Below are 16,284 nucleotides of genomic sequence, written 5' to 3' on the forward strand. Positions count from 1 at the left end.
CCATGGTGGCTGCCGTGCACAGGAGGCCTGCACCGAGGGCACTGCTGCCGTGTCGGCAAGGCCTGGGACACGTGTGTGCATTCGGGTTTGGATGAGCCCCACTCCCCACCTGTATCTCAGCTCTTTGTCCTCGTTTTCTTGTCCTGATCCCATCCCCCATTGCTCTGGTGTCCCCTAGCTCCACCAGCCCCACCAGCTCCCCATCACGGTTTCCTCTGGATTCATCTCTCTCCCAGCTCCTGGTCCCAAAGTCTTCCAGCACAGCTGTTTCCTCCCTCCTGTTTCCTGGGGAAGTCATCGAGCACACATCCCTGCTCCCCATGCAGGTGCTGGGTCCGAGTGCCAGTGGGGCTGCCGCTGGGAGCGTGGGGCTGCAGGCAGGGCTGTGCCCAACATTGCTGACATTCCAATGGAAAATCCATCCCCAACGCTCCCAAAATCGCCTTCCTGACAGATTTGAAGGCTTTGTTCCAAAGCATCTGAGCGCACACGTACCAAATACCCTCTGAGCAACACGTAGCTGGAATCTGAAGGAAATAGCCACATATTTTTCACTCGTGTTCATTGCAGTGTATTAACAGTTTGGGCTGGATGTTTCCTGGGGAAAACAAACCAGCGTGAGTCAAGCATCCAGCGTGGAGAATCCCTGCAACCACTGTGCTTTGGAAACACCGGGGTAGGTTGGAGCCCCCCACCACCCCACCGTGCACACACGTGCACACAGGCCAGGACCTGGTTCCTACAGCCCCGTGGCCACAGGGATTGAGCTTTGCTCTCCCCGCAGCCTCGTGCACGTTGTCCATCGCGCACGGAGCGTTAATTAACATTGCGGGAAGATCTTAGGAAAGGTGCAATTTGAATGATCTGGCGCTGCAGTCATTCAGATGCTGAGTTAATTCAATCCTTGCACACAGTGCTCCTACAGATTGTTGGCTTTAAACAAACAGCGGTGACAGATTTGTTGCTGAGGAAATGTGGTCATTAAGTCGGGAGCGCATGTTTGACCTGAAAGCGATTGAGTGATGGATGCAAGTCATTTTAAAGCTGCAGCAGCCAAAAGGATGCTCCTTTTGGACAGCAATCTTGCATCTGAGGAGTGTAAATAATTTAAACAAACAAGTAAAGTAAGGTGGAATCCGTTTGCTGCTCTGTCCTATTACAGAGCTCAGTGTGGAGCAGGTCATCGCTCCCAGAGCTGCAATGGGGAGGTGCAGAGTACCTGCACCAAATGGGACCAGATCAATTCCCATGCTGGGCGCAGGGAGGGAGCCCGGAGCGGTCACGTCGCATGGGTCTGCGCCGTGCACGGCTGGAATCGGCCTTGTAATGAGGCTGGTAGTTACTGTGCATTGGAAGCAGCCACTGCTTAAGCCTCAATATCTCGGCCATTTAATTTAATGGGGTTTTTTAAATACCAAAAGCAATTAAGTTCACATTGTGAGCTAATCGCCTACAAAATTTCATTTCAAAGATGCTCAGACTGTTTGTGAGAGAATTGCCAGAAAGAGACCAAACACGCTGCCCTGCCTGTCCGTTTGTCCTTCTCTTCCTTCCCTGCCTCTTACCAGACCCAGGCAGACTTTCCTAAAGGAAACCGTCCTGTTTGCAGGCTTCCATCGGCCAGAAGGCAATGTGGGGAGGGCAGCACATTGGCATAAATCACTGCTACCTCAGGGCCATGCTGTGCTGCTGTATCAGGTTGCAAATGGTGCTCTGAGCCAGGCACCAAACCTGACACAAATCCCCGTGCTTCAGAACACTCGGTGGATGTCAGCCAACTCTGACCTGGGGACATCCGGAGGCTTTCCATGCTTGCTGCATGGAGCTGGGAGCAGAGGGTGTGCCCAAGCCCTGCCCTGCAGTGATGGCTGTGTACCAGAGCCATTGGCAGCCTGTGCTTGTTGCCTGTCTGAGCCCACGGCACCCAGCTCTTCCCACAGGCTCTGTCAGGTGGCAGAAGAGCTGTAGGTCTTTGCCAGAGACACATGTTCTCCTGCACAGCCTTGTTACTGAATACAGTGTAATCCCCCGGGAGCAGCCGCCTGTGGGTTTCGTTTCCTGTGCTGTTGCGTTAACATGCTCTCCTTAAAGCACCTTTGTGGCTGAGCCACCCACGTGCTGAGTGTCCCTACAGCTGGGTGGGATGAGTATGGCCCTGGGTCCCCTTTGGGGGCCGGACCCCTCTGTTTCCCCCATGGAGTGGTGATTTATGGAATCCCGCGTGCTCCCGGTGCGTCCGCTCGCGGCGCTGCTCCGGGATCCATGGTGCGAGGTCAGCACGTTGCAGGTTTGCTAACCTTGCCCACTTATTAAAAATGGTAAAAACCTCCCCCAGGACTCGTGAAGTATAGATCCAGAGAGCTCCATATGCTGTTGCCCTTAATGAGATGTCTGCCTGAAGAGCAATAGCAAAACACAGCATCCAGCTCAGGGTCCCTATAGCTAGATGGTCTGGCTGTAAACAGAGCCGTCCGTCTTAATGGGCTATCGTGTAAAAACTTCTCCCAGTCAATAAATCAAAGGGGCTCCATTTATATCGCATGCTGCTTTTACTATTAGGCTGCTCTGGGTGGTACTTTCTGATGCAGAGCTCCCTGGGTCTGCGAGAAGACACTGGAGCATCTCACAGGCATTTCATTTTGGTGGGGCAGAGCTCAGTGTCGGGGACACACCGTGAGGGGACACCGTAGGCTGGGACCTCCGTGTCCTCTATGATGTGCTCTACCCAAGGGCAGGAGCTGGCATGCAGGGGCAGTCACAGAGCTGCCCCCTAATAGGGATGCACAGAGAGCTCCCCCCGGAGCAGCAGCCCAGCACAGGTATTTATTTTTCATTCCTTCTGATGCCACCGGAGGGAAGTTCCGCTCCAGCCACCATCCCAGGCAGAGATATTAGTCCTCATTACTAATTAAAGGAAGCAGGAGTAATTGACGGATGGTGGATGGCGGGGGAGCGGGGTGATGAACGGCCGCTGTCCCCGCACCAGGGACGCATGCTGAGCGCTACCTGTTAGCTACAAATAAACAAACCTGATAAATAATAAATAGTTGGAGGAGAGTGCCTGAGCATTATTTAAATTAATAGGGATTAGAGGGAGAGAGGCCTGAAAGAGCATTCCTCCGGATGAGCTATCCCCGGCCGGGAAGGGGCTCGTTTGTTGCAGAGTAGAGCAAACAAGGCGACTGGGAGGATTCATCATGCCTGCAGGGTCTTGATAGCGTGGCCGTGCGTCCCCTGCCTGTGCCACCTGGGTGCCACCGCTGCCCCATCGGGCACCATTGGCTGTGGTTCAGTCCCAGCCGTGATGTCCACGCGGAGGGGGCACGAAGCCCCATGCAGAGCAAGGCTGGGGGAGATGGAGAGGGGCAGCGGCGGGGGTTTGCTGCTCGCTATCGCATCTCCTCCATCTTATCGTCGCAGTAATTTGATGATAAAAAATAATCCGAGGCTAGAAAGGAAACATGTGTAGTGGAGTAAAGATTGAATGGAGGTGGATTGTGCCCTGGGGCGGTGACTGAGAGATAGAAGGAAATGTCCTTCTGTTTGACATCGTGCCGAGACGCGGCCCTGTGCTGCTGCCCGCTGGGCTTGGGGATGGCTCTGGGCTCCAGTGGGAGCACCCAGAGCACTGCAGGCACTTAGTGCTGCCCTTTTCCCCACCACCTGGGTGCCCTGATGGGTGCTGCCCCATCCCACCCACACCACCACACAGGTTGCTCCCAGTTCACTTTTTTTCCCCCCCTTCCCTTTGGTTATGCTTCACAACTCATTGTATCAGCTGTCAGTAGCCAAATGTCTTTTTTAAGGAGTGGGTTATAGCCACTAATGTACTGAATGCTATTGCACTGGCTGCAGTTAGTGTTCCACGGCTAAATTACTGTAATTAATGTTCCACGAGAACTGTTTGTAACAGACGGGAGCCCCTAGTCCGGGCTCTCGCTGCATTACCTCCATCCCCAGGGAAGGGCTTGGATGGAAATGGGGCACCCAGAACTGTCCTCTGTCCCCATGTCCTGGGGCTTTGCATGGGGTCAGAATGAGTCTGGGTGATGGGGCACTCTTGTGGGAGAAAGCTCCCCGAACCTTCAAAAGGCACCATGTGCCCATGGCCAACACCCAGTACGGCCGCCTAAATCAGCCCCTGAAGCAGCCCCCCCTGCTCCCCGCTGCTGCTGGAGACACGGGGGAAATGTTTTATAGGCACGCACCAAGCGCACGCACACCCCTTGTTTCGCTAAATGCGTTTTCTCAATACCTGCAACAAACAGATTAGCCGGGGCTTTATCAGGGACAAGAGAAGGGAGAGAAATGTGATAATGGTTTTCAGCAAATCCTCGGGCTGTCACAGATTAGAGCGGCCGTGGCAGGGAGCATTATCAGCCCTTTCCTCCTCTCCCCATCTCCTCCCCCTTTGTCTCCTCTCTCCATCGGATTTCTCCAGCCAATCTATTGTAGCGGGAGCTGGGGAGATACACGCAGAAGTCGCTTTCAATCTGATCCGCGATTGGTTTTCCCAGCAGCTGATCTGTGTCGCGGCATCGATCCGCGTGCCCCCACTGCCCGTCCCCTTGTTGGGCTGGGGAGGGGGACAGGGGCCGGGGGGAAGGCTGAGCCGGGAGCCGCGCAGCAGTGTGCCGTGGAGAAGGGCTACGGAGTGGTGCCAGTGGCTGCGACCTGCTTGTGAAGCCAAGGGATGGAAGTGGGAGCCAAGGGACATGAGGCACTGGGCAGAAGGGTGGCTCGGGTACACCTGCGGGTTCCCAAGCGCGCCGTGTCCATTGTCCCCAAACGCATGGCCGTTGGTGGCACCTGCCCAGCGCACAGCTGCCTTGGCTCATCCATGCTTCGCCCAAGGCATGGCGGGTTGGTGGCTGGGAGGGCAGGAGGGGATATAACAAGTAATGGCCCCAAGTGTGGAAACACTGTTAATAAAGTGTATTTCACTTTTAATTTTGACATATAATGTAATGATCTTTTTTAAGGCCCTATCATATTATCTGCATGACTAGATTATTGAGTCTTCATCATCTCCAGATAAATTTATGACCGGGATGATGCTTGGAATTTATTATCAGTCAATAGAGCTCAATACTGTAACAAGGCGTGTAATAAGATATACATATTTAATGATCCGGAGTAAAACAGCCCCGCTAATGGGCAGGGTGAGCGGGAGGCTGGAGCTTTCCTCTCCATCTCCTGCCCCGCTCCGTGGGACCCAAGTAGGAGCACAGATCTGGCGTCCAGCTCCGTGGCATGGCAGGCCAGGCTGCTCCGGGAGCTGCCAGCTCTGTTTTTCCGGCCCTTTGGGGTGTTATTAAATTAGTTTCCTAGGACTTTTAATAAGCACTTTTGATGCCTTTGAAGCGCACGGCTTTGTGGGAAGATTACAGTCCCGCATCCATCTCGCTGGGAGAGAAACAATGGCAGCAGGGCTGGCGTTTGATCTCTCCTCCAGAAGGCAAGAGAGGGTTTGCGAGAGACAAAGAGGTGAGCTGGTGATTTGGAGCTAATGTTTAAAAATAGGTAGGTCTCCCTCCAAGATAAAGAGACCTGCCCTTCTCTGTGTAATCGCACGGCTCTGCTTGCCGGACCCGCAGAAGCACGGCTCGCTTTATTTGAAGGATTGGAGTGCGGCGCGGCGGTTTGATTCTGGCCCTTTTAAAGCAATAACTAGGCCATCTGACCGAGCTTTAAAGAGCAGCACAACTTTCCATTAGGACTCGCCGCACAGTCTCGGCAGCGCTGGGATTGCATCCTCGCCTTTTATTTCCTTTCTCTGACATCTCGTGTCACTCACAGGCAGGAACGCGCCTTCACAAACCCGCTTATTTCTCCCTTGAAATTTCGCCCTAATTAGGGTCCCAATCCCAGCAGGGATATCGGCACCGCGGTGTGGGGCAGAGGGTGGCAGGGGGGACGTGCCGCCTGTGTCCCCATAGAGGCACGGTGCCCACGGACACCTGGCTGCCTTCAGTGCATGGAGAGGAGGCACCAGGGGAGCCCGATTCCCTTTATCTGCGGATAACTACTGCTGCCTTTAACAGCCTGGAATAAACTGGCCATAAATATCGTGATCATAAGTGCTTAGATATGGCAACTTTACACTGAACAGAGGTTTTAACCTTCCCCACGGAGAATATCCAGCTCTATATCATCGACTGTTTCCATTCGGCTGCACGGCCAAAGACGAGCTCTGGGTGAACCGTCCCCACACGCTCCTGTCCCTGTGCAGAGGGGACAGTGTGGGGACATCTCGTGGGTGGCCACAGCCGTGTCCTGGCTGCCTCCCGTGCCCGGGATTTCCTCTGGCTCTGGTGCATCTGGGGCTGGGGGCTCCTGGAGAGCCACAGAATCTCGCTGGGCTGCTCTCAGCACTGGCCTGCTCTTCCCATTCCCACCCGGACCCGTGAACTTGTGCAGGAAGTTGGCACCCATCCCCAAGGCACACCACAATCCCATCCCATCCCGGAGCAAAGGGCCAGGCTGCACACTGCTGCACCTGCCCCGTGCCCCGGCCGTGACTTTATTTTGCACCGTGACTTTCAGGCGAGCTGTAAAACACTCAGATGAGTTAAATAATACACGACAGTGTACGGTATAAATTACAGGAAGGCAGTGGTGGAGCGACATTGTATGCTGAATAAATTAAAGGCTGCGTGACTTACAGGCGAGATTGATCTCCTGCCGAGCATTTTGTTTGGTGACGTGCTTGTCATAAGGGAGAGCTAATTACCTGCCTGCGGCGCTCAGCTCCGGGCTGGGGACGTGGCACAGGCTGGGCACCCCACGTGCCGTGCTGGCCGCACCACATCTCTGCACTGCTGGCTCCAGGTCCCCCGACAGCATCCTGTCGGGACGTGGTTGGTGGGCACGGGTCGGAGTGGATGACACGATTGATCTTCCCAACCTTAACGAGTCCGCGATGGCCCGTGGCACGGCGCTGGGAGCTGCGGGGCTTTGGGGCCAGTTTGGGGCCCCATCCTGGCAGCGCTGCCCCTCGTCCCGGCCGGCCGGCGGCTCCGCGGGCTGTCTGTCACCCGGCGGGATTATGAGTAGTGAGCGTAATGCATCGGCGTATGAATAGGGTTGTCTGGCTGATGGTGATGTATCGTTTTTCATTACTGCCTCTCAAGCCCTCCCTGCTCCACGTGTGGAAATTCTATTTATTCCCTAATTTGTAAAAATTCCCTCCTTATCTGATACCAATCAGGGAGGGGTAATTGGCTCTCCAGGGCTAGCGGCTGGGGTCCTGATGAAGAGATATGTGTGTCTGCTCCGGCTGTCCAGGCACCCTGCCCTGCTGCACCAGCGACACGGGCCACAATTAATAATGATTTGCAAATGGCAGACAAGCAATAACGCAGAAAGATGTCCAGCCAGCCTCCTGCCCGCCCCTTAATTTCCTTCTGTAATATAAATGGCACGGGAACAAAAATCCAGCGCTATAAATTCTGGAATTAGTTATTCACCGTAATAAATGGGCGCCTTTTTGGAGCGCGGATCCCCGCCCCCCCCCCAAATCTTCCTCCTCTTCCTCCTCCCCTTCGCCAGCACCTACTTCATTTGAGTCCTAATATGCAAATGCCGTAATTTAACGGGATGGCGAAGTTGATTTTCATGTTAACTTAATTACTTTGATTTATGGCGAGCTGGGATGCAGACACCGCCGCATCATTACGGATCTCCCACCTCTCCCCTCGGCGCTCCCGCTGACCCGCTCCCTCGTCCCCCTTCTTCCCACCCCGTCCCCTTCCCCGCTCCTTCCCTCCTCTCTTCCCACAAGTTGGGTGTTTTATTAGCTGCCTTTAAGTGGACATAAGTCCTCGCGACAATCGTGTGATGGGGAGGACAAATTCCCCGTCCTGCCTTGTTTAATCGTGCCTGGATAATGGATGTATAATTGACTCATTTGAATGCTTTTGCCTACAGGAGTGCAGAGCATTAAATGTTTGATTGCCTTAATTTCCAAACAGATCATTATCCCCTTCTTACCCGCTCTTAATAAACACTTTATGAGGATTTTTTTTGTAAAGGAAAAAAAATCTCCACTCCTTGTACTTCTCTGAAGTGATAAACTCTAATTAAGTCTAATATTTAAAAATATGGTAATGGCGACTTGTTTGAATAAGTGGCCTGCATTTCCATAATTTCATTATTACGTAAAACACGCTAATTATTTGAAGTGTGCTTATTACTAAAAGAGAAATCTCCTCCTAATAAAGATGAAATTGGCTTTTTCCCTGTATCGCTCAGCCCTCCCAGGGCTGCTCGCGTGGTTTGTCTGGGGCCGTTCATGGGGACGCGGGGCAAGTGGAGGTCCTTGGCCACGTCAGAACTGGGACGTCCCCATCCCCTGCACGCCCCCTGTGCTGCTCTGGGGCACGGGAGGTGAGGGACCCGGCAGCTGTAGGGTGCCTGTGGTGTGGGTGGGATTTGGGATGGGGAAGGGCACCCCATCCCCCAGCACAGGGATGGCAACAGGTAGGGGATGGATGGAGCGAGACACCAATTGTCTCCAAATCCTGAGCGGCTCTCCGGCGGGGCAGCCAGGAGAGGCAGTGGGATGAAGTCAATATAAAGCTAATTTCCTTTTCTTCGTGAAGAAATGAGGTGTGTGGCAGTAACGTAATTGCAGATAATGAGGTAAGTTATTCTTAATATTCTGCACGTCGCTGTCAGCTCCTCATAACACACCTGCCAGCAGCTGGGGCACGCCGACCCCGCACCGTGCAGGGTGATGTGGCCCTAACCTGTCCTTGTCACCGCTGCGGCCGTCTGTCCCTACATGTCCTGCTCTTACCCAGAGCTGGGCTGTGACGCTTGCCAAGGTCACCCTGCAGTGGGACCCGCATCCTGCTGATCCCAGAGCTGGGGGATGTCTGCTCCCCTTAGGGCCACGGGGACCGTGTGGCTGCCAGGTCACGGGGCCACTGGCCGTCACCAGGGGTCGGCAGCGGGGAGGCGGTGGTCGCGCGTCCCTGTTCCCACTTTGCAGGGAGCTGTTGTACAAAGGGAGCGGCGATATTATTCATTAACAGTAATCTGCCATTAGAACATTGACAAATAGCCCCCGGTCGCCTGAGCATCAGTTCTCGTACAGACCATAAAGCATGGGGACAGCTTAAATATGGACCTGCTCAGCTCGGGCCAGGGGGTGATCCGTCTTCCAGCCGCAGCACGGGCGCGCGGGGCTCGCTCCCGATGGGGACATGGAGATGGGCCACGGCGGTCCCTGTACCCTGCGGTGCCAAGCAGTTGCAATCCCAGCCAGGACGTGGGGACGGTGCAGAGCTGTCGGGATGAGCTTGGCCCTGGCCATCCCATGCCCACAGTGGGTGACGGCAAGACGTGACACGGCGCAGTGTGGGACAGCACGGCGCAGCCGCGCTCCGTTTGCCGGGTAACCCCGGGCTGACCCCTTCCTACACGGCGCGAAACACCCCTAAATCAATTGCATCTTATTATTACAATATCAATATACAATATTCCTACAATAACACCATTGATTTTCTACTCAGAGGCTGCACCTAAGTCTGTTTTAAAGAGGAGGGAGTTAATAGTGCCCTCATTAAAAATCTATAGATTACCCCCCGCCCCCCAAAAAGAAAAAGCAGTTTATATTCATTAGAGCTATTGAATATAAAGTAATATGTTTGTGTAGGACATTGGAGTAATGTGATAATCCGTCCGCATATCAGGGAGAAATCCACTTAGCAACCCTGTCAGCTTGACAAGAAAAATGTGCCCATAAAGTCGGGAATACATGGAGGGAGCCGGGGCGCAGGAGGCTGCGCAGAGCAAGGGACAGTGGTGCAGGGCTGCCTTCCCCAGTGCTGGGCATGGGGACACGTGGGCACCCCAGTGCCATGGGGGTGGCAGTGGGTGTGGGGATGTGGGTGAGTGCCGCAGGGCTGCGGACGGGGCAGTGGGAATGGGGAGCGGGCTCTGGGGCCCGTGTGTTGTCACTCCAACGGGACACAGGGTGAGCGGTGCCGTGCAGGCACTGCAGGGGCTCTGGGTCCTGTTGTGGCTGTGTGCCCCCCCGGGGGGCAGCTGGACAACGGGGCTGCCCCTGTCCCCAGCCCCACACCTGCCCCCTTGCCCATCCCTGGCCCTGCCCCCAGCCCCGTGGCCACCTTTGCGATGGATTAAGCACTGAAAGAGCAGCAAAGCAATCCCGTCCGTGCTCTTTTAGGTTGTCGATTGCCATTTTTGTAATAGAAATTCCTTCCACAAGGTAACGACGGCCAGATTTAGAGGATTTCATATTGCTAATAATTCCCCAAACAGCCATCTGACTGTGTTGTTTTAAAAGCCGCTTAGTTTTTTGCTTTGGAGTTTATGAAAATCTCCCACTCTAATATCCCGAGAGCCAGCCTATAATTGTGTTATTAAATCAATCGGAGCGGATTACATTGTAAAATCAATAGATGGCTGTAATTGCATATTAGAAAGTTGTTCTGCTGTTGTTGATTTTTTTTGTACATGGATAATTATAATAAGCGTGTTTACCTTCGCACTGATTTGGATTGAAGCTCCCAAAATGACTCATGGTGTTGGTGGCTGTGCCTCTGGGGCTGCCACCCCACAGGGTGCCCGGAGGGGGAGGGAGCCGCCGTGTCCCCGTGCTGTCCCACCGGGCATGGGTGGAGGGACTGGGAACATGGGGACACGGAGAAGGGGATGCTGTGAGCAAACCTTGTCCCTGTGCTGTGGGATGGTGAGATCTCCCAAGCAGTGCCCTGCATCTCCACGATGCCCAGTGGCTGTGACAGGGACACGTGCAGCTAATGGGGACGCCGCGTCTTCCACCCATGGGTTGGGATGCCGGTGTCAGGAGCATCCTCAGCAGCTCCGGGGCTGTGGGACAGAGGTGCCCCCAGCCCATGGCCATGCCAGGTGAAAGCGCTCCTGCCACCAGCACAGCAGGGTGGCACAGTCCGGCTGACGGCACCTGGCAGCGGCACGGCACGGCCACGCGGGGTCTCAATGCGGCACGAGGCACTGTCAGCAGGCAGCCTGCTGTCTCCTAGACAGTGAAATATGGCCACAATTAGCCCGGATACAGTTCAATTATGATAAACAGCGTTTGCACCCTTTAAGCCGTGATTAAAAGGCCTCCTCCCGTTGATAGAGAGACCTAATTTCACATTATTATCACTGTAGCTTGATTATAAAGCACTCCCTGGATTTACAGTTGGGAGATGGATGTGGAGGCTTCTTTATCATTTACACATCAGTAATGATGCAGCCTTCCCTCCGCCACAACATCCATCCGGCGGCGGCAGCGAGAGGGGGGCTCAGCCCGCGCCCCCTCCCCGGGCACTGCTCCCCGCGCCAGCCGGGCCCCGCTGCCACACGCAAGTGGGCAAAGTCACCCTTACGGTAACAGCTTGATAAATGGGCGCGCGGTAATGAAATGGAGACATCAAGGCGTGGGGCGAGGAAGAAAGAGTGGTAATCGGAACGAGTGGAGCTGTCCCGAAACGGAGGGGAGCGGGAAGAAGGATCGCCTCTGTGCCGTGTGCTGTCAAGGGAGAAATTACACATTTACTCTTGCTTTTTCTTAAGGAGACGGCCCTCATAGATCAAAACATGGATTTACAAGCCAATTTTCAACATGAAATATAGACACCAGGAATCAATTTAAGCCCGGCTTCTATTTTAGCAAACGGTGCCTGCGTTTAGTCCCAGGTAAATAACGGCAGCGCCGGCCCCCTCCCCACGCTCCGGCCGTCTGTCGGCACCGCGGCTGCGTGGCACCGGGGCAGCCTGAGGCCACGATGGGGACAGCTGTGAGCGGGGCAGCCTGAGGCCACGATGGGGACAGCTGTGAGCGGGGCAGCCTGAGGCCACGATGGGGACAGCTGTGAGCAATGGGGACAGCTGTGAGCGGGGCAGCCCCGTCCCTGGTGTGGCCACAGGGCAGTGCGGGCACTGGGCTCGCAGGGAGACGGCTGGGAGCTGGAGCCCAGCTGGGGACGCAGCCCAGGTGATGTCGCTGCGCCAGACCCTCTCTAACCCGGTGCCTCTGTGCTCTCTCCGCAGATGACTGTAAGAACATCGCCAACATCATGAAGACACTGGCCCATAGAGGCTTCATCTTCAAGCAGACCTCCAAACCCTTTTGATCCCCAGGGCAGGCCAGGCAGGGCTGCATGCGCCCGGCGCCGGCGAGGCGGGGAGGACGGGCTCTAGCATTCAAACGGCAACCGAGGCCAGAGGAACCGACACAAATCTCAATTCAGCTGTTACTCCAGTAGAGGTTGTATATATGGGAAGGCAAATCTGTGTAGACCTGATGTGACTCCCTCTCTGGGCTGCTCCGGACATTATGCCATGCTAGCGGACAGCCGCGTAGGGCGCTTGCACCACATTTTAGACTCGTAGTTTGTTCTTTTCTTTGGCTCCCGATTTCCGTCCCTCCCTCCGCGCCCCACCCCATCCTCCTCCCTCTCCCGCCCCGTAGCCACCACGTCCCCCGGCATGGGCCGTCCCCGCCTTCCCTTCTTTCTTTTTGCTGGTTTTATGTTTTCAGGCCTTGACGGCTGCTGCAGCGCGTGCCCATGCCGCGCTCCTAGAGACTCAGCAGTGTCGAGACGGCCCCCGCCCTCCCCGCCAGCCCCGGCCTCTCCCCGAGCGCCTTTCTCCCCTCTTTTTGAATCGACACTAACCCCTCTCTGACTCCTGTATGTGACAAACGCAATCCGTCTCTTTATGTTCAAGGTGAAGTGCCTGTATTCTCCGCTGCAGAGCCCCTGGCAGCCCTGGTGCGGGCTGCGGGGCCCCGGAGGGCTCCCTTCAGTGGGGCAGGGGCCCGGCGGGCGGGTAGGCGGGCAGCAGGGGGGAGGTGACAGCGTGCAGAGCCCCCGTCCCGTCCGCTCGTGCCTCTCGGGGATGGGTGGGATGCCCAGCCCTGCCCCAGCACCACCGACCCGTCCCAGCTCCGCCGGGGCCAGGTGTGCCGCAGCACCGCGTCCATTGCCGGCGGTGGACGTGCCAGCGCGCGCTGGCCCCGACCCACAGGTACCTGGAGCAGGGGATCTGTAAATTGGCCCAGGTCCCCCGGCCCGCTCCCCTCCCGCTCCCCCGGTTCCCATGCTGAGGCTCAGCCCCCGCGTGCCCGCGGTCCCCGCACTCCCCGTGCCCCTCGCGGGTCCCTGCGGATGCTCAGCAGCAGCTGGCTTGTTGCCTGAGAGTTGCCGAGCGCGTCCCCTCTGGCTGGGTGGGTTCGCAGTCGGGGGCAGCCACGGGGCAGGCTGAGGGCGTGCAACCCCAGTGTCACCCAGTGTCACCCAGCCCCGGGGCCCTGCTGAATGGAGCCCTCATCCGGGTGCTGACCTGCAGGGAGGCTGCAGCCCCGGGCCCGTGCGTGCATGGCCTGGAGCGAAGCCGGTGACGGCAGCCAGAAGGGCAATACAGGCACTGAACTTGGCGGTACATGACTGCATGGTGTGTGGTGTTCCAGTTAAACCAACCGATAATGCAAACCCAGCATTTTCATTGTCTAGTTATTCCAATCCTTGCTGTAAATGTGCCACATGAATAAAGTTTGGGGGTAAAGGAGCCCAGGCTGTGCCCATGCATGTGTGAGTGCAGTGCGGGATGGAGTGGGCTGGGACGGGGTGTGCTGGATGAGACAGGGCAGCAGGACGGCCGCTGCCCTCCCTGGGGGTACGGCACCCAGCTCACCCTTTATGGGTGCCATGTGCAAAAGCGGGCTTTGGGGCTGCGGATGGGAGCGCTGCCCCATCACAATCTCCAGCACAACCACCACGAGGTGTCCGTCCCTTTCTCCCACCACCTCGGATGCTTGAGGGCCTGGACAAGCCGTCCATGTGCTGTGTGCCCCCTGCACGGATCAGCCCCAAGGATGCCACCATCCCATCCCAGCTGAGCTGCGTCCCAGCAATGCCCAGAGCAGGGTGATGCCGTCACCAAGCTACCGCCAGCATCTGTCACCTCCCCTGCCCTGCAGCCTCGGCATGCATCAACTTCAGCCCCGGGCATCAATCAGGGCCACTGTGAGCTGCACTGCACTGAGCCACCAGCTGTGCAGCACCGTGACGCAGAGTCACATTGCTGGCAGGGCACCTGGCAGCCCTGAGGACAGCACTGCAGCCTGGTCCCTGCTGGGACCTGCCAAGCAGCTGGAAGGAAGCGGGCAGCTCCAGGAGGGAAGGGGCAGCCCCAACCCAAGCAAAGGTCACGGGGGCTTTAATGGCTCCCTCTGTGCAGCCCCCAATCAGCTTTATTGAGCTATTTTCGATGGAGTCGTCTAATTAGTTTTCTATGAAAACTAAGAACTTGGCCTTTGCCCTTTACTCCTGCAGGCGAGAATGTGACTCAGAGGACGTTGTCATGGCGGATCGATGGCCAGTTACACTTGAAAGGCAGCACAGAGGGGTCGAGAGGGTGGGCAGCCTGCTCTGCACAGGGGGAGCACACGGCTGGGGCCACCTGCACCTGCAGTGCCTGAGCCCCGGCCACCACTACTGGTGATAGTAGAGATGCTGCAGCACACCCAGGATGCTGTAAAACATAGGGTGACCAAGGCAGCTGGCTTCACAGCCAGCATCACTTAGAGTAGGGAAAGTTTTAGGGCTGAATCCAGGTACACAAGGCAAGATGGAGCCATCTGCACCACACCGGGATGGGATCCCAGCTGAACCACCCCCTGTGTACTGCAAGGCAGAGGCCGGCCTTGCCACCAAGCACCCCAGGATGGGCCAGGCAGCCCTGCTCTCCTCCTGCAGGTCCCTGTGCTCTGAGCAGCACGAGGTGGGAGGCCCTGCGGCCCCACTGCGTGCCGGGCAGACGGCAAACAGAGGGTGGAATTTGCACGGCTACAAGTTAAATACAGCACACACACAGGGTTGGTCAGAGCCCCTGGCACGGCTGCCTTCACGGGATCCGCTTAACGGGGAAATAAAAGGGCCTGAGAACCCACGCAGCAGTGTGAACAGATGCCCTATAAAAATCAAATACGTGGTAATCAAGGGGACCAAAAGGTACATTTAAAAACAAAAACCCACCCTGGAAACAAAGGAGCCGGGCTTTGTGGCTTTCCTGGGAGGGCTGCGGAATTAATGGGGAAGAGCACATGTGTTTGATAATCTTTATATGGCAAAAGACCCATCTTTCAAATATGTCACAAATTCATATTAATCACCTTCCTATTGCCTTCTGCGGCGCAGCTATTCCAGTCGCCTTGGGCAAAATTGGGAACTGTCTAGTTAAAAAAAATGTTTTACATTATAATTTACAAGAGCCTACAAGTCTAGTTTCTTTTAATGGAAAGAGCGATTAAACAACAAAAAAAAAAAGAGTGGAATATATATACACCCTGGTATATATACACTATATATATATATATTAAAATATATATATATATATATATATATATAAAAGACAGATATTGTAACTCCATCTGGAAAGAGAGAATGTTTGATCTTAACAATGTAACTTCTAGCTTTCAAACAGGCTCAGAAAACAAGAAGTCAGCAGGAGTTCAGATAAAGGAAGCTTAAAAGTCAAATAATTCTGACTCTGAACCCGAGACTTCTTAGACTCAAGGTCTTTTCCTTTACCCATTAATGGGCTGACTTGTGAGCTCGGGAACAAAGTGCTGCAATGTGAGGATTTCTGAGAGTCACTCATTACAGATCACTGAGTGGAGTCTGAGTTGCGGAAATCAAAGGATCCAATCTGGAGTAACTGGCTGAACTTCTGCTTGGAACTAATTTGTTCCGAGTTCGGCTCACCTTTCACCTCCCGAAGGCCCGGAGCACAGTCCCTACCGGGGTCAGCACCAGGGGGATCCCGGCTCGGCTTTCATGGTCAGCGCCGGCACCGCGGCCCCTGGGAGGGGGGATGGCAGCCGCGGCAGGGACGAGGCGGCCATGGGCAGGCAGCACGGCGCAGGGCTTCCCGCCGGCCCCGGGGACGCCGCTCCTAAGGGGACACAGCGCCGACAGCAGTGCCGCGAGGAGGGACGGGGCAGCCGCTAACAGCCTGGATCTCGGGACGCTGCTGCGCCCTCACCCAGCCCTGCCAACACCTGCAAAGGAATTGAGGCTTGTGGGGCACGATACGGGAGATGGGGCTCGCTGTCCTGTTCCTTGCTTTGCCACTCGCTCCCTCCAACATCTGGAGCGAGATACTTCTCCCTGGGGAACCAAAGCTGGCTTCAGGGGAGCAGCTGGCTCGGAACTGAACTAATCCATGCTTAATCCAACACATGGAGTGCCGTGGACGGGCAGCACAAAGGGATTCTCTAACTCG

At 55.7% G+C, this 16,284-nt stretch overlaps 1 protein-coding gene across 1 annotated transcript in view; it reads left to right on the plus strand.

Annotated features, from left to right (window-relative positions):
* ERI3 (ERI1 exoribonuclease family member 3) overlaps positions 1-12,131 on the plus strand; it is a gene marked incomplete at both ends in the record, with an annotated part of 87,398 nt that extends 75,267 nt beyond the window's left edge. Inside the window, one exon of the mRNA XM_079536296.1 lies at positions 12,049-12,131. Within this exon, the coding sequence (XP_079392422.1) occupies positions 12,049-12,131 (83 nt within the window). The remainder of the gene's footprint in view (positions 1-12,048) is intronic.
* Positions 12,132-16,284: the final 4,153 nt, after the last annotated feature.

The sequence above is a fragment of the Tetrao urogallus genome, assembly GCF_951394365.1.
Source record: "Tetrao urogallus genome assembly, chromosome: 5".
NCBI classification, from domain to species: domain Eukaryota; kingdom Metazoa; phylum Chordata; class Aves; order Galliformes; family Phasianidae; genus Tetrao; species Tetrao urogallus.